Source organism: Heptranchias perlo, chromosome 16 (genome assembly GCF_035084215.1).
Source record: "Heptranchias perlo isolate sHepPer1 chromosome 16, sHepPer1.hap1, whole genome shotgun sequence".
Classification (NCBI taxonomy): domain Eukaryota; kingdom Metazoa; phylum Chordata; class Chondrichthyes; order Hexanchiformes; family Hexanchidae; genus Heptranchias; species Heptranchias perlo.
In genome coordinates, this window is record NC_090340.1 from 62,089,370 (window position 1) to 62,114,450 (window position 25,081).

General features: G+C 43.9%; 1 protein-coding gene across 1 annotated transcript in view; it reads right to left on the reverse strand.

Annotated features, from left to right (window-relative positions):
- The window catches only part of dync1li2 (dynein, cytoplasmic 1, light intermediate chain 2), a 96,452-nt gene that overhangs the window by 38,874 nt on the left and 32,497 nt on the right, over positions 1-25,081 (reverse strand). Inside the window, exon 5 of the mRNA XM_067998179.1 lies at positions 2,108-2,274. Coding sequence (XP_067854280.1) covers positions 2,108-2,274 — 167 coding nt within the window. The remainder of the gene's footprint in view (positions 1-2,107; positions 2,275-25,081) is intronic.

Here is a 25,081-nt window from a genome sequence, read left to right on the forward strand (position 1 = left end):
TCATAAAGCAAATGTACACTTATATGTGCAATAGCTTCAAGAAATATATGTATGATTGTACTTTGATAAGCCAATAAAAATTAAGGAATATTAAACACTTGATGGAAAATCACTTTCCCTATTCATTGCCCCTTTAAAAACAGATTTTAAAAAGTATGACAAAGGCCTAATTGGGTGAAGACGACATATACTATGATGCACTTTTAAAACCACTCCAGCAGTTTAAATATAGAAAGAGAGATTTAATCGACAGACAGCAGTGAGCGACATGCTAGTAATTCAATCAAGCTGTTCTGATGACAGAGCGAGTGACAGCAATGCTGGAGAACCTTCAAACATGAGCAGACTCGGATTGAGTTACTAACTCAAACTCACTGCTAATTGTTACTCCAGCTCTCACCATGGCTTACTGAATAAATTAAATATATAGCCCAGTGTGGTACTGAGCCATGCAGATAGGTAGATACTCGGGTTCGATACGGAGTTAGCTGACCTCAGTCGAGGCAGCGGTGCTACAACTATTCAGTGTCCAAGGCTAGGAACTGGAAAGGAAAACAGACGTCAGTCAGGGTTTTCTCTCCTGATTATTATCCTGTGACACCCCTTTGCCCACCCCACTCTAAATTATGTGTAGGTAGGTACTAGGTGAGGACAGGATCAGGGAGAGAAAAAATGGGGACACTGCTCCTTAACCATCACTATCGCTTCCTCTTCAAGCAGCCAACAAGGGACTTCCTGCTAATGCTAAGAAGTTTGCGGGGGGGGGGGGGGGGGGGGGCAGAATTTGTTAACCTGCTCTCTTCCTCAATTGTGGAGGAGACAGACTCAAGCCAGACATGGGAAAGTGGGCAGTTTAGATTTACACAGGCAGCAGTGAGTATATGGGACTGACCATGACTTGATATGAATTCGAGAGGGGATGAAGAGTATGAGATGGAGAGCAGAGCCTGGGATTTTTCGAAGCACAGTGGCCTTTTCCAATTCCGTGTATTGGTGTACGCCTCCCTATTCCATCTTCCTAAGAAAAATTCAGGGGCATCTTTATACCACGACATAGCCAGTCACAACCACAGTGCACCGCTCCAACAACACACATCCTCATCTTTCTCCCTTCCCGATAAAGCACAGCCACCAACATATTTCTGTTTATTATATTTTCTCAGGATGTGGGTGTCATTGGAAAGGCCTCTTTTATTGCCCATCCCTTGTTGCCGAGGTAATGGTGGTGAGCCTTCATGAACTTCAGTCTTTGTGGTGATGGTGTCCTTATGATGGTGACAGGTAGGAAATTCCTGGATTTTGACACAGCAACAATGAGCGGCGATATATGTCCGAGTCAGGATGATGTGCGACTTGAGTGAGCTTGGGAAGCAAAAGGCGTTCCAAGATCTTGCTGCTCATGATCTTGATCTTTCAATATTAAACAAACAGGAACGTTCCTGTTTATACAACATGACATTCCAGGGATGACTGCTGTTTTCACTCCTCATCCTGTCTGAGGCAGGAATACTAACTTTAAGGCACTGCAACCATTCCCAAGTAAAATTATTTTTCTCTTCCGTTCTCTCCTGGAGGCGCTGACTCTGGTTGGGGTTCTGTTTCACAGGCACTGGCACCCAGCCAGAATCTCACCCAAGTGACCATTCCTCTTGTGTGAGCCTAGACTGACAGGTTATTTGACTAGAGGGGGGAAATCAAGATCAGGCCCAATCCTGCTCTTACCAGATGCGTGCGCGCGCGCACATTTTCTAGCAGAGGTCACTAGATAGCACTGAGCCCAACAGTACCGGGCCTATTGCTGGTCCAGCTGAGATCAACTAACGCGATATAAACCAGGGACTTTCCTGGTTCAAATAAGTCACTAGATCACCAGGCAATGTGTTGGCCTCACCTGATAGTATGGTTGGTAAAGTACAAAATTAGCAACTACAACTGTATAATAGCGATTGCACTGGAGAGATGAGCTCTCATGGTCCAGTACAACAACACTCCTTAACTGCTAAAAAAAACCTTTCACAAGCTCCGGCTCAACTCATTCTATGAACAAATGGACATCCACAGATTTATTTTTTTGAGATACCAAAAGCTCAATAGACAACAAACCTACCTTTGTGCAGACAACCAGTACTGGGATGCCCAGATTGTGCGTTAGTACATTCTCGCCCAGCGGCAAAACCACCTCCTCATCTTCCTGACCAGACACCGGAGCTCTCCTCTGCGGGGACCCTTGAGATCCTTCCTCAGGCTCCACGTACTCCTGGAATTCCTTCACCACTAGAAATAGAGAACGCACAAAGAGCATGAAACTTAGAGCAAGGAAGGGCATCTGGACCATCAAGCCCACTCTTCCCCAGTCCACTTCAAATATTGAGCGTGCCTGCCCGCTACACCCCTCCCAATCCAAGCTTTCCTTTATCTCTCACTAACCCCGTGAATCGAAACAGATCTATTCTCAACTCCACAATCCTCAACAGGTATCAATCCAGTTCCTTTGCATCACCTAATCCACAGTTAACTACTTGAATCAGTAGTCTGTTCCACACTGTCGCTGTCCTGTGGGGGGAGACCGTTCATTCTAACCTCACATTTTGCTCGAGGATGTGAATTTCGTAATATCTCCTCGGGTTGTCTGCTCACTATCCCAAGCCATTTACAAAATTCACAGCCTCGAGCAAGTTTAGTGGTTAAAATATGAAAACTACAAAGGGAAAAGCTAGTCACAGTTGACTGACATTCATCACTAAAATAAGTTGGCGATTTTCACTTTTCAGAGGCACAAGCAGTGCCTGAATCATATTTTTCGCACACACACAAACACTGAGCGTAGGGCACTAGGTGGGTACAGCAACTTGATTATAGCCATGCTCAGCAATCCAATCAGTATTAAAGCAGTTTCCTGACTGATAGTCCAATTATTTCTTCCTTTCAAGAGGAGTTGGATTATCAGAAATGTACAAGACGACCAACAAAATTCACACAGTCTTCATACAAGTGTCAGTTTGGCTCAGTTGGCTGCACACTCTCCCAAGTCAGAAGGTCATGGGTTCAAGCCCCAGTCCAGATTTAAGCATATAGTTTAGGTTGACATTTAAATGCAGTACTGAGGGAGTGCGGAATTGTTGAAGTGGACATGTTAAAGCAAACCTTGATCTGCCTATTCATGTGCACTCTTTGAAGAGCAGGGAGTTCTCCCGGTGTTCAGGCCAAGATTCCTCCTTCAACCAAAAACAAAATTACATAGAATTAACAGCACAGAAACAAGGCATTCGGCCCAGCTGGTCTATGCTCCACAGGAGCCTCCTCCCTCCCGACTTCATCTAACCGTATCAGCATATCCTTCTATTGCTTTCTCCCTCATGTACTTATCTAACTTCCCCTTAAATGCATCTATGCTATTCGCCTCAATTATTCCATGTGGTAGCATATTCCATATTCTAACTGGTGATAAAAATGTCTCCTAAATTCCTTATTGGATTTATTAGTGACTATATTACATTTATCGCCCCTAGTTTTGGTCTCCACAAGTGGAAACACTTCCTCTACATCTACCCCATCAACCCTTTCATAATCTTAAAGACTTATCAGGCCACCCCCCCCATTCTTCTTTTCCAGAGAAAAGAGCCCCAGCCTGTTCAGTCTTTCCTGATAGTTAAGCTCTCAGTTCTGATATCACCTCTAAGTTAGATTAGCCAGTGACTCAGGACGACAGTCTTTAAGGTTGACGGTTAATGGCACTGGCAAATGGAAATGGATCAGCTGCTACGCAATAGATGACAGCGAGACACACCTTTTGTTGGGTCTTGCGTTTTACCACTGAAGCAGGTGGACTGATACGCAAGACCAACTCAATATCCCATTTGCCATGTTGTACAGGACAACATGTGCCACACTGTCAGCAGGTGGGAACTGGGCACATGTGGAGCAGTAGGGGCTCCTGTTTTAGAGCCATCCTGCGCAGAGATCAGAACCAAGGCAGCAGAAAGCAGCACATCTACTGAACGGTAAAAAGCACCGAAATTGAATAACAGTAGAGGTGTTTTCACACTGGAGCTGGCTTGGTTCGGCTCGCAGGAGAGCAGCGGCCGCGCGCGAGTTGCTCTCGTTTATATTTTTAAAACAGGGGACTGTGGACCAGCGTCGCTCTCCCAGAATCTGAACCAAGCAACGACATTGCAGAAAAACACGTGGAAATCATCCCCACAACAGGGGCTGAGTGCGGCCACGCAGATATAGCAGTTCTACAATACATAGGAACATAGGAACAGGAGTAGGCCATTCAGCCCCTCGTGCCTGCTCCGCCATTTGATAAGATCATGGCTGATCTGTGATCTAACTCCATATACCTGCCTTTGGCCCATATCCCTTAATATCTTTGGTTGCCAAAAAGCTATCTATCTCAGATATAAATTTAGCAATTGAGTTAGTATCAATTGCCGTTTGCGGAAGAGAGTTCCAAACTTCTACCACCCTTTGTGTGTAGAAATGTTTTCTAATCTCACTCCTGAAAGGTCTGGCTCTAATTTTTAGACTGTGCCCCCTACTCCTAGAATCCCCAACCAGCAGAAATAGTTTTTCTCTATCCACCCTATCCGTTTCCCCTTAATATCTTATAATCTTCAATCAGATCACCCCTTAACCTTCTAAACTCGAGAATACAACCCCAATTTGTGTAATCTCTCCTCGTAACTTAACCCTTGAAGTCCGGGTATCATTCTAGTAAACCTACGCTGCACTCCCTCCAACGCCAATATGTCCTTCCGAAGGTGCGGTGCCCAGAACTGCTCACAGTACTCCAGGTGCGGTCTAACCAGATGCAAACTCCCGAGCAGTAGTAGCTAATTACCAGCTGAGAAAGAGCCAACACAGTCCAATTACCTGTGAACGCCCAGTAATCTAACGTGTCCCTCCTCAGATGCACTGACGACTCGTATGAACCAGGTGTTGGATGCTAAACAGAGTAATGGTCACACCCTCTTGTAAAAAAAAAATCTTAGAAGTTGCTCATGTCTCTCCAGCTGTTCTTATGTTGTTCTTGGTTGTTGCTGCTGAGTCCCCCAACTCAAGTCTCCTGTAACCAGCAGTCAAATGAAGGTAAAGGGCTGTCTTCATTGTAGGCTGGATCTTGGGAGAGCAGCCCCCAGGAGTGCCTTTCTCCAGTCTTTACTTTTAAATGGCACCCTCGGTCTCCCTGTAAACCAGTGGCAAAGTGGAAGCACATGCACAGAGTGGCCATGACATTTTGGCTAGCCTGTTTGGACCTCAATACAAGGCTACTAAACGTGTGTGAGGACGCTGTGATGTCACTACATAAATTCATCCCGTTAAGACTGCTGGCAGACATGTCGAAAAATGCTCTCAAATACTCTACCAGTTTAGCTCTGTCGTTGTTGGCTGTAAGACACTGGGAATTGGTAGCCAAAGAATATACAAGCAACTTAAAATTGCAGGATTTTATTTTCAACCGATGGCCAGGAAGACCCTGGGTCTTGGTGCTTGCCCCTGTGATCTAACTGTGCCCAGTTATCAAGTATAGGTCCCAGTCCCATATTTTGTGCTTTGTCACATCACTAGTTAACGACTTCACGACAATTACGTTACGCTGTGCAGCAGCCAATCTGTAGAGGCTGGCTGCACGATTTGAAAATGAAGTTCGGGACAGTACTGCTCCCTAGCAGTCCTATAATATAAAAGGCCCTAAACCAAGCCTAAAATCACGTCGATACTAATCACGGAATGTCTCATGACTTGACACTGGGGACCGCAGGAACCGGTCATCGTACATGCAAAGTTACAGAAATCCTCTCAGAAGTTTGTTGCAATTTGTTTTTACAGAAGTCTAAGCGACGAATCCAGCAGTGAAAAGTCTTAGCGTTAAAAATAAGTGTTTGAACACTGCAGACTGCCAGAGATCCTGGTTATAGTGCAGCACACCTCCCTCTCAAAGCAAATAAGGCAGTGCGATGGACTACAAATAAAATAGTCCAAATTTGGACAGTGTAATTTGTCCATGATAGAGAAGATCGGTCTCTCTCTACAGATTTATACCATGCAACCAAATGGAAATGGTTCTGCAATATGAGTCTGCTCCACTGTTACAGAATACACCCTCTTCACAGAGGGACACCTTCAGCGACACCGAAGCACAGCATAAACCCAATTTTAAAGCAACGCCGCATTTGCAAATCCAACAAAGTCGTAACTAACTCCTTGCAATTATATAGAGCCTTTAACATGTTGAAAATGTCCCAAGACGCTGCAGAGCGTAAGGAAAACAGAGCCAGATTCGAGGGTGGTGACCAAAAGCTTGGTCAAAGATGGGTTTTAAGGAGGGTCTTGAGAGCAGAGACAGGCAGAGGGGCGAATGCAGGGGGTGGGGCCGCCAATGAGATAGCAACAGAGAGGGCGGCCTGGAGTCAGAGGAACACAGTTCATTGTATCATAGATATAGCACTAGAGGAGGCCATTCAGCCAGTCATGCCAGCTTTTTGAAAGCTATCCAATTAGTCTCATTCATCTGCTCTTTCCCCACAGCCCTGAAAATTTTTTCCCTTCAAGTATTTATCCAATTCCCTTTTGAAAGTTACTAATGAATTTGCTTCCATCATCCTTTCAGGCAGCACATTCCAGATCATTACAACTCGCTGCGTAAAAAAATGTTTCATGTCGCCTCTGGCTCTTTTGCTGATCACCTTAAATCTGCGCCCTCTGGTTACTGACCCTTCTGCCACTGGAAACAGTTTCTCCTTATTTACTCTATCAAAACCCTTCATGATTTTAAACGCCTCTATTAAATCTTCCCTTAATCTTCTCTGTTCTATGGAGATCAATCCCAGCTTCTCCAGTCTCTCCACAAAACTGAAGTCCCTCATCCCTGGTTGTACTCGAGTAAAGGGGGTGTAATTGTCAGGCTGGAGGAGGTTGCAGAAAGGAAGGGACAAGGCCATGGAAGGGTTTAAACACGAGGAGGGGAATTTTAATTGAGGCATTGGGGGACTGGGCGCCAATGCAGGTCAGTGAGCACGGGGATGGGCAAGTAGGACTAGGTTTTGGATTAGCTTAAATTTACAGATCAAACCTCATTCTGGCCACAGCCTTTCCTTGCCATGGGGGGCGGGAGTGGACAGTGAGAGGGGAGCGTTGTGAATAATCCAACAATGGCAAAATGCTACTTGCCAGTAAGCACGAACAGAGCTTAGGCACCGAGATTCCAAATGGCTGGCCCAAGAAACTAAAAGCTATAAAAGGAGTAATGGGATTTAGGAGCCCATGAACTCATATAAAGTGAGTGCACAGGTACAAAAAATAATCAGAAAGGTTAATGGAATATTGGTCTTTATCTCAAGGGGGTTGAAACACAAAAGTGAGCAAGTGATGCCTCAGTTGCACAGAGCCTTGGTCAGACTCCACCTGGAGTACTGCGTTCAGTTTTGGGCACCGCACAAAATATATATTGGTTTTCGAAGAGGTACAGCGCAGCTTCACCAGAATGGTGAAAAAGAATGGCTAATTTATGAGGACAGGTTGCATAAACTTGATTTCTACTCCCTTGAGTTTAGACGGTTATGGGGTGATCTAATTGAGGTGCTTAAAATGATAAATGGATTTGATAGGGTAGAGAAACTATTTCCTCTGGTGAGGGAATCCAGAACAGGGTGGGGGGGCACAATCTTAAAATTAGAGCCAGGCTGTTCAGGAGTGAAATCAAGAAGTACTTTTTCCACACAAAGGGTAGTGAAAATCTGGATCTCTCTCCCCCAAAACGGCTTTAGATACTGGGGGTCAATTGAAATTTTCAAGCACGAGAGATAGATTTTTGTTGGGCAAGGGTATCAAGGGACATGGAACCAAGTTAGGTAAATTGAGTTGAGGTACAGATCAGCCATGATCTAAATGAATGTCAGAACAGGCTTGAGGGGATGAATAGCCTACTTCTGTTCCTATGTGTCTATGCTCCTACTGCCACCTTTGTCACATAGTACATATATCATATCTTTTATGGAGGTACTGAGACAACTGTTGGAGATTTGAGGACAATATTCACCATTGAAAATGCCCTGTGGAAGGATAATAATACGGTGCTTTCACTAACAGAGGGCAGAGAAGAAAAATCTCATTTCCCAAGTCACTGACAGTCCCAATAACAACCACGATGATACACAGAATGCAGCGTGCCTTAAGGCAATCACAGCAAAGACTAGAGATATCTATTTGCACCTTATCAACACCACCTCAATCCCGAGTGCAGTTATATATATATATTCTCTACTCCAACCCATTCTATTCTATAAATGGGCAGCACTTGGGAAGTTAATTTTGTTCTGTTTTCGGATTCCGATCTGGCAACTGGCTGGTTTCACAGCAGGCAACAGTGAGCAACTCCTGCAATCAAATCGCACAAGTTGAAATGAAAGGACATTAGATTGTTTTTATTTGCGACAATGGGTCTGCGCCTAAAGTGTTAACTCATCTGTTCTCTCTGCAGATTGACCTGCTGAGCGTAGCCAGCACGTTCTGCTTTTGGTTTAGGTTTTAATTCGCTGCACGTCACAGGGAAATAACACACCAGACAAATAGCAAACATTCCTATTTGTGTTTGCTCTGTAATTCTAGGCACATTCTGCAATGTCACCCGAGTGGAGACTGCAGTGATTTGAGCTAGTGTCGCCTGTACCTAATCACTGAAAAATGCAGCACATGATCCGTTCAGTCAAAATCTAACTAACAGTTTGGTAACACAATAGCATCCTAGCTTTCCAACTCACACCTGCTAATAGGTACAGCAAGCATCTACACGTAGCATTTGTCCCATGTGTTAGTTATTTTTGCCTCTCTCCTGGAAGTGCTGAGGTACTATTGCACAAGCACCCGTCTCCTTCCTTGGCCATTACTCGTGTGTTAGCCTAGGTGATAAGGGTCAGCAGGCTATTTGACTGTGAAAGGCATTGCAGTAGACTCCTAAATCATGAAACATGGCTAAGGGAGGGGCAGGACTGGCAGCTCAACGTTCCAGGGTACAGATGCTATAGGAAAGATAGAGCAGGAGGGAAGAGAGGAGGGGGAGTTGCGTTCTTGATTAGGGAGAACATCACGGCAGTAGTGAGGGGATATATCCGAGGGTTCGCCCACGGAGTCTATATGGGTAGAACTGAAAAATAAGAAGGGAGAGATCACTTTGATAGGATTGTACGACAGACCCCCAAATAGTCAACGGGAAATTGAGGAGCAAATATGTAAGGAGATTATAGACAGCTGCAAGAAAAATAGGGTGGTAATAGTAGGGGACTTTAACTTTCCCAACATTGACTGGGACAGCCATAGCATTAGGGGCTTGGATGGAGAGAAATTTGTTGAGTGTATTCAGGAAGAATTTCTCATTCAGTATGTGGATGGCCCGACTAGAGAGGGGGCAAAACTTGACCTCCTCTTGGGAAATAAGGAAGGGCAGGTGACAGAAGTGTTAGTGAGGGATCACTTTGGGACCAGTGATCATAATTCCATTAGTTTTAAGGTAGCTATGGAGAATGATAGGTCTGGCCCAGAAGTTAAAATTCTAAATTAGGGAAAGGCCAATTTTGATGGTATTAGACAGGAACTTTCAGAAGTTGATTGGGAGAGTCTGTTGGCAGGCAAAGGGACGTCTGGTAAGTGGGAGGCTTTCAAAAGTGTGTTAACCAGGGTTCAGGGTAAGCACATTCCTTATAAAGTGAAGGGCAAGGCTGGTAGAAGTAGGGAACCTTGGATGACTCGGGAGATTGAGGCCCTAGTCAAAAAGAAGAAGGAGGCATATGATATGCATAGGCAGCTGGGATCAAGTGGATCCCTTGAAGAGTATAGAGATTGCCAGAGTAGAGTTAAGAGAGAAATCAGGAGGGCAAAAAGGGGACATGAGATTGCTTTGGCAGATAAGGCAAAGGAGAATCCAAAGAGCTTCTACAAATACATAAAGGGCAAAAGAGTAACTAGGGAGAGAGTAGGGCCTCTTAAGGATCAACAAGGTCATCTATGTGCGGAACCACAAGAGATGGGTGAGATCCTGAATGAATATTTCACATCGGTATTTACGGTTGAGAAAGGCATGGATGTTAGGGAACTTGGGGAAATAAATAGTGATGTCTTGAGGAGTGTACATATTACAGAGAGGGAGGTGCTGGAAGTCTTAACGCGCATCAAGGTAGATAAATCTCCGGAACCTGATGAAATGTATCCCAGGACGTTATGGGAGGTTAGGGAGGAAATTGCGGGTCCCCTAGCAGAGATATTTGAATCATCCACCGCGACAGGTGAGGTGCCTGAAGATTGGAGGGTAGCAAATGTTGTGCCTTTGTTTAAGAAGGGCAGCAGGGAAAAGCCTGGGAACTACAGACCGGTGAGCCTGACATCTGTAGTGGGTAAGTTGTTAGAGGGTATTCTGAGGGACAGGATCTACAGGCATTTGGAGAGGCAGGGACTAATTAGGAACAGTCAGCATGGTTTTGTGAGAGGAAAATCATGTCTCACGAATTTGATTGAGTTTTTTGAAGGGGTAACCAAGAAGATAGATGAGGGCTGTGCAGTAGACGTGGTCTACATGGACTTCAGCAAAGCCTTTGACAAGGTACCGCATGGTAGGTTGTTACATAAGGTTAAATCTCATGGGATCCAAGGTGAGGTAGCCAATTGGATACAAAATTGGCTTGACGACAGAAGACAGAGGGTGGTTGTAGAGGGTTGTTTTTCAAACTGGATGCCTGTGTCCAGCGGTGTGCCTCAGGGATTGGTGCTGGGTCCGCTGTTGTTTGTTATTTATATTAATGATTTGGATGAGAATTTAGGAGGCATGGTTAGTAAGTTTGCAGATGACACCAAGATTGGTGGCATTGTGGCCAGTGAAGAAGGTTATCTAGGATTGCAACGGGATCTTGATAAATTGGGCCAGTGGGCCGATGAATGGCAGATGGAGTTTAATTTAGATAAATGTGAGGTGATGCATTTTGGTAGATCGAATCGGGCCAGGACCTACTCCGTTAATGGTAGGGCGTTGGGGAGAGTTATAGAACAAAGAGATCTAGGAGTACAGGTTCATAGCTCCTTGAAAGTGGAGTCACAGGTGGATAGGGTGGTGAAGAAGGCATTCAGCATGCTTGGTTTCATTGGTCAGAACATTGAATGCAGGAGTTGGGATGTCTTGTTGAAGTTGTACAGGGCATTGGTGAGGCCACACTTGGAATACTGTGTACAGTTCTGGTCATCCTATTATAGAAAGGATATTATTAAACTAGAAAGAGTGCAGAAAAGATTTACTAGGATGCTACCGGGACTTGATGGTTTGACTTATAGGGAAAGGTTAGACAGACTGGGACTTTTTTCCCTGGAGAGTAGGAGGTTAAGGGGTGATCTTATAGAAGTCTATAAAATAATGAGGGGCATAGATAAGGTCGATAGTCAAAATCTTTTCCCAAAGGTAGGGGAGTCTATAACGAGGGGGCATAGATTTAAGGTGAGAGGGGAGAGATACAAAAGGGTCCAGAGGGGCAATTTTTTCACTCAAAGGGTGGTGAGTGTCTGGAACGAGCTGCCAGAGGCAGTAGTAGAGGCGGGTACAATTTTGTCTTTTAAAAAGCATTTGGACAGTTACATGGGTAAGATGGGTATAGAGGGATATGGGCCAAGTGCAGGAAATTGGGACTAGCTTAGTGGTATAAACTGGGCGACATGGACATGTTGGGCCGAAGGGCCTGTTTCCATGTTGTAACTTCTATGATTCTCTTCGCCTAACACATGCGCGCACACAAACAATTCGACAGGGATCACTAGATAGCGACCAGGTGCGGGAGCATTAGCAGAATATTTTTTCCTTTCTTACCTACAGCCAGAGGCCAACTACAGCCCCACCCTATGCCCTGGCAGAAATTACCTAACTCAGCACAGATCAGGGATCAAAGATGGGACCCTAGCTAGTCTGTGTAGTATCAGTAACACACTGGCCATGGCTCTAATCCACTGGACACAAGGAAGCCCAGGTTCAATATTTCCAATGTTGTTTTTTGAAATATTCTTATTTCCAACCTTTTATATCCTGTCAGGAGATACATGGAAGTGGGATAGGCAGAGGGAGATCCTCCTTTAGAGCTTGTCTGCTGATTACTGTCATTGGGATGATCAGGCAGTCTGTTTTAAACCAAACAGCTGCTTTTCCCTTCCGCTCCAATATTTTCCAATGTTTGCGATAACATGAAGGAAATAAAACAGTGCTCATCAACAGACAGTAAATAGCACATGTTGATTTCGGGGTGAAGATGCTGAGTTAGGGATTAAACATGCCGTTAGGTATTACCATCTCAAATAAGTTCTTCATGCTAAGTTTATTTGCTTTTGGTGTTTCCTTATCCGTGTACTCGGAGTTCCAGGAACTCAGACAATCACAAAACGACATAGCAAGTCTCAAGACACTGCAGTCTGTACAACACATAATTGTGTATTTGGAGACACAGCCATAGGTTCTAACTTCAATATTGCAGCTTGGCTCAGTGGTAGCACATGTACCCGTTGTCAGAAGGTTGAGAGTTCAAGCCCCACTCCAGGAACTGGACACAAAGTAGGCCGATACTTCAGTACTGATTGAGTGCTACATTGTCAAAGGTGCTGTTCTTCGGATGAAATGTTAAACCGAGGCCCCGTCTGCCACTTCAAGTGGAGGTAAAAGATCGCACAGCACTACAATAACTTGCATTTATATAGCGCCTTTAACATAGTAAAACGTCCCAAAGCGCTTAAGGAGCTGTCCCAGTGTCCAGGCCAACACTCCTCCAGTAACTGGTTGCTCATCTCGTTTTTTGTTTGTGGGATCCTCCTATCCATAATTTAGCTTTCATGTTTGCCTACACAACAGTGACTGCGCTTCAAAAAGTAATTCATTAGTGTGTAGCACTGTGAAGTTACGTTAAACCTTTATAAATCACTGGTTAGGCCTCATCAGGACGATGGTGTCCAATTCTGGGCACCACACTTTAGGAAAGATGTTAAGGCCTTGGAGCAGGTGCAGAGGAGATTTACCAGAATCATACCAGGGATGAGGGACTTCAGTTACGTGGAGAGACTGGAGAAGCTAGGATTGTTCTCCTTAGAGCAGAGAAGGTTAACTGAAGATTTAATACAGGTGTTCAAACTCATGAGTGGTTTTGTTAGAGTAAATGAGAAACTGTTTCCACTGGCAGGATCATCAGCAACCAGAGGACACAGATTTAAGATAACTGGCAAAAGAATCAGGGGAGAGATGGAGAATTTTTTTTATATAAATGCAGCGAGTTGTGATGATCTGGAACGCGCTGCCTGAAAGGGCGGTGGAAGCAGATTCAATAATAACTTTCAAAAAGGGATTGGATAAATACTCAAAGAAGAAAAATTGCAGGGTTATGGACTTTGCCCAGAATTGCACACCATATTCCCGATGAGACCTAACCAGTGATTTATAAAGGTTTAACATAACTTCGCAGTGCTTCACAACAATGAATTACTTTTGAAGAGCAGTCACTGTTGTGTGGGCAAACATAGAAGCTAAATTGTGTATAGTAAGATCCCACAAACAAAAAGGCTATGGGACTAATCGGGGATAGCTCTTTCAAAGAGTCAACACAGGCGTGATGGGCTGAATAACCTCCTTCTGTGCTGTATGATTCTGATACTGATGTGACACGGTATGATATAAATACAAGTTCTTCATTACTAAAGATAAAAGACAGAATGTGCAATTTCAGTCCCATCCATATTGAATATGCAAAAACATCACATTTTCTATGAACTGAGGAAGATCAGTTTTTTGTTTAAATATATTATGGGAGGGGCACCAAGGCCCACAGCGCAGGACAGCAAAAGGGTGTGAAAATATAGATGGGATAAACGGAGTAGTCGTGATGTCAAGCTTCGGTTCTCAAAAGGCAATAAATTGTAGGAGGACGCGGTTGTGGCTGGGTGGGTCGTTGGAGTTAAGATATAGTTCAGCCATGATCTAATTAAATGGCAAACAGATTCAAGGGACTAAATGGCTGCCTCCTGTTCCTCTGTAGGGATGAATGAAGGAGCAAAGAAGTTTTAAGGCATCAGGAAAGAATTGAGCAAGTCAGAAACCGTGCGACAAGTCTTGGTATCAGCGAGGATGGAAGAAAGGAGGACGGAGACTTCCAAAAATTGGCAACGCTAATGTTTTCCACCAACTTAGGCATATCCGTCCTCACCCACGCCACAACCCACAGTCACACTTACCACATCGTTAATAATGTCATTGAGACAGTATATCACTTCTTAAAATAATCCATAAAGCATTCTGATCTATAAAATCACTAAAAGGGTTATCACCTCAGTGGGATGGGAGGAGCGCGCGGGGTGGTGGGGGGGGGCGGAGAGAAGAAATAGATCCAAGAAGAGGGTAGGAAGGGGGATAACAGAGGGAGACTGCAAGCATAAAGGAAGATACCCTGTTGTGCTGACCTGTATTTTATTTTATCAAGAAGCCTAGGTGAAAAAAAATCAAAAAGTGCTTGGGGTTTAAAAGCTTGTAGGCTGCAGTGCTCAAATCCACTGACAATAATGGAAAGTTAAAACAAAAATCAACATCTGCATGTGTTCCGTGGAATTGATCTTGTAGTGCTACTGCGCAATCTGCCAGGATTGAATTTTGCCCATGATGCAGGAAGTCGGGGCAATCTCAACTCTATCCAGTGTATGCAGGTCCTTGGAACAAAAATAATATTGGAGAAAAGGAAAGGTCGCACTGGTGTAGAGGGATGTATTCTTCACAGGATGTGGTTAAGAAACATTGTCTTAATAAAGCCGATGACCCTGCAGTGCACCTAGAATCCACGCAAAGGCGGTGGCCATTCGGCCCATCGTGCCAGCTCTTTGAAAAAGCTATCCAATTATTCCAACTCCCCTGCTCTTTCCCCACCTGCCCTGTGGAGCAGTTGATGAGCCAATTGGATGTAAACATAGAAAATAGGAGCAGGAGTAGGCCATTCAGCCCTTCGAGCCTGCTCTACCATTCAATATGATCATGGCTGATCCTCTATCCCAATACCATATTCCTGCTCTCTCCCCATACCCCTTGATGCCTTTTGTGTCTAGAAATCTATCTAGCTCCTTCTTAAATATATTCAGTGACTTGGCCTTTAGAGCTTTCTGTGGTAGAGAATTCCACAGGTTCACCACCCTCAAGAAATTTCTCCTCATCTCAGTCCTAAATGTCCTACCCTGTATCCTGAGACTGTGACCCCTCGTTCTGGACCCCCCCCCCCCCCCCCCAGCAAGGGGAAACATCCTCCCTGCATCCAGTCTGTCTAGCCCTGTCAGAATTTGATACGTTTCAATGAGATCCCCTCTCATTCTTCTAAACTCAAGTGAATACAGGCCAAGTCGATCCAATCTGTCCTCATACGACAGTCCTGCCATCCCAGGAATCAGTCTGGTGAACCTTCGCTACATTCCCTCCATGGCAAGTATATCCTCTCTTAGGTAAGGAGACCAAAACTGCACACAATACTCCAGGTGTGGTCTCACCAAAGGCCCTGTATAACTGCAGTAAGACATCCTTGCTCCTGTACTCAAATCCTCTTGCAATGAAGGCCAATATACCATTTGTCTTCTTAACTGCTTGCTGCACCTGCATGTTTGCTTTCAGTGACTGGTGTACAAGGATACCCAGGTCCCTTTGGACATCAACATTCCCCAATCTATCACCATTTAAATAATACTCTGCCTTTGTTTTTCCTTCCAAAGTGGATAACTTCACATTTATCCACATTATATTGCATCTGCCATGTATTTGCCCACTCACCCAACTTGTCTAAATCGCCTTGAAGCCTCTTTGCATCCTCCTCACAACCCCACCTACTTTTGTGTCATCAGCAAACTTGGAAATATTACATTTGGTTCCCTCATCCAAATCATTGATATATATTGTGAATAGCTGGGGCCCAAGCACTGATCCCAGTGGTACGCCACTGGACACTGCCTGCCACCCCGAAAAAGACCCATTTTTTCCTACTCCGTTTCCTATCCGTTAACCAATTTTCAATCCATGCCAGTATATTACCACCAAACCCGTGTCCTTTAATTTTGCACACTAACCTCTTATGTGGGACTTTATCAAAGGTCTTCTGAAAATCCAAATAAACCACATCCACCGGTTCTCCCTTATTTATTAGTTACATCCTCAAAAAACTCCAGTAGGTTTGTCAAACATGATTTCCCTTTCATAATCCATGCTGACTTTGTCTAATCCCATTGATATTTTCTAAATGCCCCATTATCACATCCTTTATAATAGGCTCCAGCATTTTCCCTACTACTGATGTTAGGCTAACCGGTCTGTAGTTCCCTGTTTTCTCTCCCTCCTTTTTTAAATAGTGGGGTTACATTTGCCACCCTCCAATCTGTAGGAACTGTTGCATAATCTATAGAATTTTGGAAGATGACCACTAATGCATCTACTATTTCCATGGCTACTTCTTTTAGTACTCTGGGATGCAGATCATCAGGCCCTGGGGATTTATCAACTTTCAGTCCCATTAATTTCTCCAGCACTATTTTTTCACTAATATAAATTTCCTTTAATTTCTCCTTCTCACTAGTCCCTTGGTTCCCTAGCATTTCTGGGAGGTTATTTGCGTCCTTGTCAGTGAAGACAGAACCAAAAGTATTTATTTCATTGTTCCCCATTATAAATTCTCCCATTTCTGACTGTAAGGGACCTACATTTGTCTTCACTAATCTTTTTCTTTTTACATACTTGTATAAGCTTTTACAGCCCGCTTTTATGTTCCTTGCAAGATTACTCATACTCTATTTTTCCCCTCTTAATCAATCTCTCCGTCCTTTTTTGCTGAATTCTAAACTGCTGCTAATCTTCAGCTGCTACTTTTTCTGGCAACTTCATATGACTCCTCTTTGGATCTAATACTATCCTTAATTTCTTTTGTTAACCATGGTTGGGCCGCATTTCCTTTTGCGTCAGGAATGTATAATTGTTACAATTCATGCATTTGTTCCTTAAATGTTAGCCATTGCCTATCCACCGTCATGCCTTTTAATGAAGCTTCCCAATCTATCATAGCCAACTCACTGCTCATACCTTCATAGTTTCCTTTGTTTAGATTTAGGACCCTAGTTTCGGATTGGACTACTTCACTTTCCATCTTAATGAAGAATTCTATCATGTTATGGTCACTCCTCCCTAAAGGACCCCGCACAACATTATTAATTAACCCGTTCTCATTGCACAATACCCAATCTAGGATAGCCTGTACCCTGGTTGGCTCTTCAGGACAAATTTATTAGAGTTTTTTTTGAGGATGTAACTAGCAGGGGAGATAAAGGGGAACCAGTGGATGTCATATATTTGGATTTTCAAAAGGCATTCGATAAGGTGCCACATAAAAGGTTGTTACACAGGTTAAGGGCTCATCGGGTTGGGGTAATATATTAGCACGGTTAGAGAATTGGTTAAAGGACAGAAAACAGTTGGGATAAACAGGTCATTCTCAGGTTGGCAGGCTGTAACTAGTGGGGTGCCCCAAGGATCAGTGCTTGGGCCTCAGCTATTTACAATCTATATTAATGACTTAGATGAAGGGACCGAGTGTAATATATCCAAGTTTGCTGACGATACAAAGCTAGGTGGGAAAGTAAGCTGTGAGGAGGACACAGAGTCTGCAAAGTGATATAGACAGATTAAGTGAGTGGGCAAGGTGGTGACAGACAGAGTATAACATGGAAAATGTGAGGTTATTCGCTTTGATAGGAAGAATAGAAAAACAGAATATTTTTTAAATGGTGAGAAACTATTAAATGTTGGTGTTCAGAGAGACTTGGGTGTCCTCGTACAAGAAACACAAAAAGTTAGTATGCAGGTACAGTAGGCAATTAGGAAAGCAAATGGCATGTTGCACTTTATTGCAAGGGGGTTGGAGTACAAGAGTAAGGAAGTCTTACTACAATTGTACAGGGCTTTAGCAAAACCTCATCTGGAGTACTGTGTACAGTTTTGGTCTCTATCTAAGGATATGCTTACCTTGGAGGCAGTACAACAAAGGTTCACTAGATTAATTTCTGGGATGAGAGGGTTGTTCTATGAGGAGAGGTTGAGTAGAATGGGCCTATACTCTCTGGAGTTTAGAAGAATGAGAGGTGATCTCACTAAAACATAAGATTATCAGGGGGCTTGACAGATGCTGAGAGATTGTTTCCCCTGGCTAGAGAGTCTAGAACTAGGGGGCATAGTCACAGGATAAGGGGGCAGCCATTCGAGACCGAGATGAGGGGGAATTTCTTCAAGCAGACGGTTGTGAATCTTTGGAATTCTCTACCCCATAGAGCTGTGGATGCTAAGTCATTGGATAGATTTTTGGAATCTAGGGGAATCAAGAGATACGGGGATCGGGCAGGAAAGTGGAGTTGAGGTCGAAGATCGGCCATGGTCTGATTGAGTGGTGCAGCAGGCTCGAGGGGCTGTGTGGCCTACTCTTGCTCCTATTTCTTACGTTCTTATAGGAAAGTATTACAGTTCCAGCATCAACAGCCCACCCACACATCTGGGAATGAAGAGCTGAAAACAGACCAAACCAGCTCAGTCTAAGCGAGCTCAAATCAACAAGCAATGGTATCCATGTGGAAACGTAACCCAACCAGAACTGCGTAAAGATAAACTCTCCAAAACTTTACTCCGTCCCACCCTAAAAATAGCGACACAATATTGGGAGCTATAGACCAGTAGCATTCAGTGCTTGGAACTGTGAATATAAAAGCTGCAATACAATGGCCTTTGGCGGGGGGGGGGGGGGGGGAGGAACAGCGCAGATTCACCAGAATGATATCAGGGCTAAAAGGGTTAAATTATGGGGACAGGTTGCATAAACTCGGCTTGTATTCCCTTGAATATAGACGATTAAGGGGTGATCTAATTGAGGTGTTTAAGATGATTAAAGGAATTGATAGGGTATATAGTTACGTGGAGAGACTGGAGAAGCTGAGGTCCTTCTCCTTAGAACAGGGAAAGTTAAAGGGAGATTTGAAAGAGGTGTTCAAAATCATAAATGGTTTTCATAGAGTGAATAAGGAGAAACTTTTTCCGGTGGCAGAAGGGTCAGTAGCCAGAGGACACAGATTTAAGGTGATCAGTAAAAGAGCCAGGGGCGACAGGAGGAAACTTTTTTTTTAAAACGCAGAAAGTTGCAATGATCTGGAATGCACTGCCTGAAAGGGTCGTGAAAGCAGATTCAATAGTAACTTTCAAAAGGGAATTGGATAAATACTTGAAAAAATTTACAGGTCTATGGGGAAAAAGAGGAGAATGGGACTAATTGGATAGCTCTTTCAAAGAGCTGGCATAGGTACATCAGGCCGAAGAGCCTCCTACATAAGAACATAAGAAATTGGAGCAGGAGTAGGCCAATCGGCCCCTCGAGCCTGCTCCGCCATTCAATAAGATCATGGCTGATCTGATCCCAACCACAAATCTAAAGAACACAAGAAGTCGGAGCAGGACCCGGCCACATAGCCCCTGGGCCCTCTCCGCCACCCACAGGGCATTGACCGATCCGAACTCAGCTTCATGTCCAATTTCCTGCCCGCTCCCCATAACCCCTAATTCCCTTTACTTCTAGGAAACTGTCTATTTCTGTTTTAAATTTATCTAATGATGTAGCTTCCACAGCTTCCTGGGGCAGCAAATTCCACAGACCTACCACCCTCTGAGTGAAGAAGTTTCTCCTCATCTCAGTTTTGAAAGAGCAGCCCCTTATTCTAAGATTATGCCCCCTAGTTCTAGTTTCACCCATCTTTGGGAACATCCTTACTGCATCCACCCGATCAAGACCCTTCACAATCTTATATGTTTCAATAAGATCGCCTCTCATTCTTCTGAACTCCAATGAGTAGAGTCCCAATCTACTCAACCTCTCCTCATATGTCCGCCCCCTCATCCCCGGGATTAACCGAGTGAACCTTCTTTGTACTGCCTCGAGAGCAAGTATGTCTTTTCTTAAGTATGGAGACCAAAACTGTATGCAGTATTCCAGGTGCGGTCTCACCAATACCCTATATAACTGCAGCAATACCTCCTTGTTTTTATATTCTATCCCCCGAGCAATAAAAGCCAACATTCCGTTGGCTTTCTTGATCACCTGCTGCACCTGCATACCAACTTTTTGATTTTCTTGCACTAGGACCCCCAGATCCCTTTGTACTGCAGTACTTTCCAGTCTCTCGCCATTAAGAAAATAACTTGCTCTCTGATTTTTCCTGCCAAAGTGCATAACCTCACATTTTCCAATATTATATTGCATCTGCCAAATCTCCGCCCACTCACCCAGCCTGTCTATATCCCCTTGCAGGTTTTTTATGTCCTCCTCACTCTCTACTTTCCCTCCCATCTTTGTATCATCTGCAAATTTTGATATGTTGCACTCGGTCCCCTCCTCCAAATCGTTAATATAGATTGTAAAGAGTTGGGGACCCAGCACCGACCCCTGTGGAACACCACTGGTTACTGGTTGCCAGTCCGAAAATGAACCATTTATCCCAACTCTCTGCTTCCTGTTCGATAACCAATCCTCCACCCATGCCAGAATATTACCCCCAATCCCGTGATTTTTTATCTTAAGTAATAATCTTTTATGTGGCACCTTGTCGAATGCCTTCTGGAAGTCTAAATACACTATGTCCACTGGTTCCCCTTTATCCACCCTATACGTTATATCCTCGAAGAACTCAAGCAAATTTGTCAGACATGACTTCCCCTTCATAAAGCCATGCTGACTTTGTCCTATTAAATTTTTTTTTTTTTTTTTTATGATGCTATAAGAGAGAGAGAAGCTGTTTCCTCTGGTGAGGGAGTCCAGAATGATGGGGCGGAACCTTAAAATTAGAGCTACACCATTCAGCACTTAACACAAAGGGGAGTGGAAATCTGGAACTCTCGCCCCCAAAAAGCCGTTGCGGCTGGGGGGGACAACTGAAAATTTCAAAACTGAGACTGACAGATTTTTGTTGGGTATGGGTATTAAGGGATATAGAACCAAGGCGAGTAGATGGAGTTAAGATACAGATCAGCCATGATCTAACTGAATGGCAGAACAGACTCGAGGGACTGAATGGCCTCTTGTTCCTAATGTACCTGTTTTTAAAGTGACAGGGCTCAGAACAACACCTATCTTAAATGTCAGCCTGGCTCAGTACGTAGTACTCTTGCCCAAGGCAGACGGTTGTGGGATCAATTCAGACTCTAAAATCTAGGCCAACACTTCAGTGAAGTGCTGAGGGAACACTGTATTGTCTGAGCAGTCATTCGGATGAGATGTTAAACCGCAGCCCCATCTACCCATTCCAGTAAACTCAGAAGCAGAGATGTCAGAATCAACATTTTGCCCTCAACCAACACAACAAAAACAGATTAACTGGTCATTCATCTCAATTGCTGTTTGTGGGATTTTGCGGTGTGCAAATTGGCTGCCACATTTGCTAACGCAACAGTGATTATACACTTCGAAAATAATTTACTGGTTGTGAAGCACTTTGGGATGTCCTAAAGCCATGGCAAGGTGATATATAAAAACAAGTTCTTTCTTTTACACAGCTGCAATGATCCCTCAACTTCATTATGACGGCCCTAGTCACTGACATACGCGTAACATTTTCACAACTCTTGCTTTCTCACAGCTGTTACTGTCGTAACTCATTTGCTTCGATTTCCACTTTTGTTTCATTTGTTTTGGTTAACTTCATTCATCTCATTGTCGCTCATAGGATGTTGCTAGAGTTGTGGCTGCTGTGTTGCCTACACAACAGTCACTGCACTCCAAAAGTAATTCACTGCGTGAAGTGCTTTCATAGATTGACATTAGGCGCCATGAAAATGCAAGTATTGTTCAAATATTCTTCAAACTAAAACTGGACAATTGAGTTATTCTCACAAATCTCAAAAGGGCTGAGATCCCAGACTGCTTCATCCAATGAAACTGAGGAATGGTACACATCAGATTTGAGAGACATACGCATCAAGATAAGTTATAACCACCAAACCACCACCCCAAGTAACATCAAGTCACTTCCTCTTCATCGCCCCTATATTTAGATCTGTTACATCCCATTTCATAAAACTCATGGTCTTCTATGTGTTATTTTGGCTTCTGTTAAGACTGAAGTATCATTTAGATGATATATATTAATGATTTGGACTTAAATGTAGGGGGTATGATTAAGAAGTTTGCAGATGATACAAATAGTGAGGATTGATAGTGAGGAGGAAAGCAGTAGACGGCAGGAAGGTATCGATGGACTGGTCAGGTGGGCAGAAAAGTGGCAAATGGAATTCAATCCAGAGAAGGGGCCGAATGGCCTACTCCTGCTCCCATCTCTTATGGTCCTAAGAGTGAGGTAATGCATTTGGGGAGGGCAAACAAGACAAGGGAGTACACAATAAATGGGAGGATTCTGAAAAGTATAAAGGAAGTGAGGGACCTTACAGTGTATGTCCACAGATCCCTGAAGGTAGCAGGACAGGTAAATAAGGTGGTTAAGAAGGCATACGGGATACTTTCCTTTATTAGCCGAGGCATAGAATATAAGAGCAGGGAGGTTATGCTGGAACTGTATAAAACACTGGTACGGCCACAGTTTGAGTACTGTGTACAGTTGTGGTCACCACATTACAGGAAGGGTGTAATTGCACTAGAGAGGGCACAGAGGAGATTTACAAGGTTGTTGCCAGGACAGGAGAATTTTAGCTATGGGGAAAGACTGGATAGGCTCGGGTGGTTTTCTTTGGAACAGAGGAGGCCGAGGGATGATTTAATTGAGGTGTATAAAATGATGAGGGGCCTAGATAGAGTGGATAGGAAGGACCTATTTCCCTTAGCAGAGGGGTCAATAACCAGGGGGCATAGATTTAAACTAATTGGTAGAAGGGTTAGAGGGGAGCTGAGGAAATATTTTTTCACCCAGAGGACAGTAGGGATCTGGAACTCACTGCCTGAAAGGGTGGTAGAGGCAGAAACTCTCGACTCATTTAAAAAGTACCTGGATGTGCACCTGAAGTGCCGTGACCCACAAGTGCTGGAAAGTGGGATTAGGCTGGGTGGCTCATTTTCGGTCGGCGCGGACACGATGGGCCGAATGGCCTCCTTATGTGCCGTAAATTTTCTTTGATTCTATGAGGGAGGAGAATGAGGAATTGCAGTTACAAGAACTGAAAGAGGGACGGGTATGTCACCCATATTGGGGGTGGCAGCACCATTTAACCATCACTGAAGACTTACTTCAACTTCCTGTGTCAACTTGGCTCAGTTGGCAACAGTCTTGCCTCTAGCGCAAAAGGGTGTAGGTTTGAATCCCAGATAATCTAGGCGGCCATTGCAGTGCAGTACTGGGGGAGTGCTGCATTGTCGCAGGTGACATCCAATGGATAAGAGCTTAACCTGAGGTCCCGTCTACCTGCTCAGGTGGATACTGAAGATCCTGTGGCACAATCTGATGTCCTGGGCAACACTTTTCCTTTAACCAATACCAAACAGATTAGTCATTCATCTCTCTGCTATTTGTGGGACATTACTGGTGTTTGACAGTCACATCACTCCAAAATAATTAGTCTGTGAAGCACTTAGAGATGTTTTGATAATGCAAGCTGTCACAAATTCACATCCTACATTAACTTTCTATAATGTCTAAAAATTTTATATACTCCCACAGTCGAGTTTTGGGTCGAATTCCCAGTGAGCAACTAATGCAAATTGTGCACAAATTGCCAATAATGAAGAGTTCCCCCATTGTGATTTTTGTACGTAACGGGCACTCACACACAAGGGAGTTGGACCTATTTTCCAAATCTAAGTTTGTGCTCGACAGGAGAAACTTTTTCTCTGTGCCAGCCCCGACTACAAGGGTGAACAAGCAAACTAACTCCAGTCCATTGCCAATGTTGTTGTATAACTAACCATCTCACACATGGAGACCTCACACGTTAGATCTTAACCCCTCACAACGAGCTGTTCAGCTGGCATCAGCCTGGTGCCATCAGCAAGCAGACGGCACAGGTTCAGACAGACGACCTACTGGACTCTGCTCTGGATACCAATTCTGAAGTGTTTAAATCAGCACTGGTCACTTTTTTTGAAAATTAAGACCAGCAGTTTTCACCTGAAACTCAAAATAGTTAAGTGGGTAGTGAGTGGTTGTGAAATTTCACAAGATCACTGAGGAAAGGCATTTGCCTACCTCTGCTCCACCATGGCCCTCATAACAGCATGCAATGGTGTCTTAAATGATTCCATGGTTTTTGCCTATATTACTGCATCCGCTAGTCTATTGCACATATTGATCACTTCGCATTCATAGAACTTCCCAACAGTCTGAAATTTGTCTTTTACTGGTTTGAATCCATGCTCCCTGTCCTGTGTTCAGCTTCGGAGAAAAACAAGAGATTTTGGATTTTCACAGAACAACATTCCCTAAAATCGTTTCACCTTGTTTGCTTATTGTCACTTGCCTGTTAATTGCATTAGCAGCTAGCTGACTGGTTTTATTTAGTTAAGTTATAAAACACATTTTAAAAATTGGGAGCTTGCACTCGTCTTCCTGTCATTTGAGTAGGATAGCGTTTGAATGGTCCAGTCAGTGTGACAACTGAGCAATGGATCAACATCTCGTCAACTCGGATGATGCATCTGCTCCATTTTGTAACTTGGAAACTGGCTTGGTGCCATTCAGATGTCTGAGTCTTTAATGATGCACGGCTTTCAATGGGCTGCAAAAAAGCCAGCTTAACCCTTAAAACACTGGGTACAGCAGCAGGAAACCATGCTGTTTTTCTGTAGAGAGGGAGCAGATATCGCATCAATGTGTAGCATAATTGCACCAGACCCAATCAAGCAGTCTCCACGAAATATACAAGAAAATACCAGACACTCTGCATTTGAGGTTGTACTGGGGAAGCCAAAAGCTATGTGTTATGGAGGATGTAACGGAAGGTCTTTAAAGAATAAAAGTCTTTGTTTATATGGTGCCTAATCACATCTGAGAAACTCCTTCGTAGCCAAGTAAGAGTGCTCCCTCCCTCAGC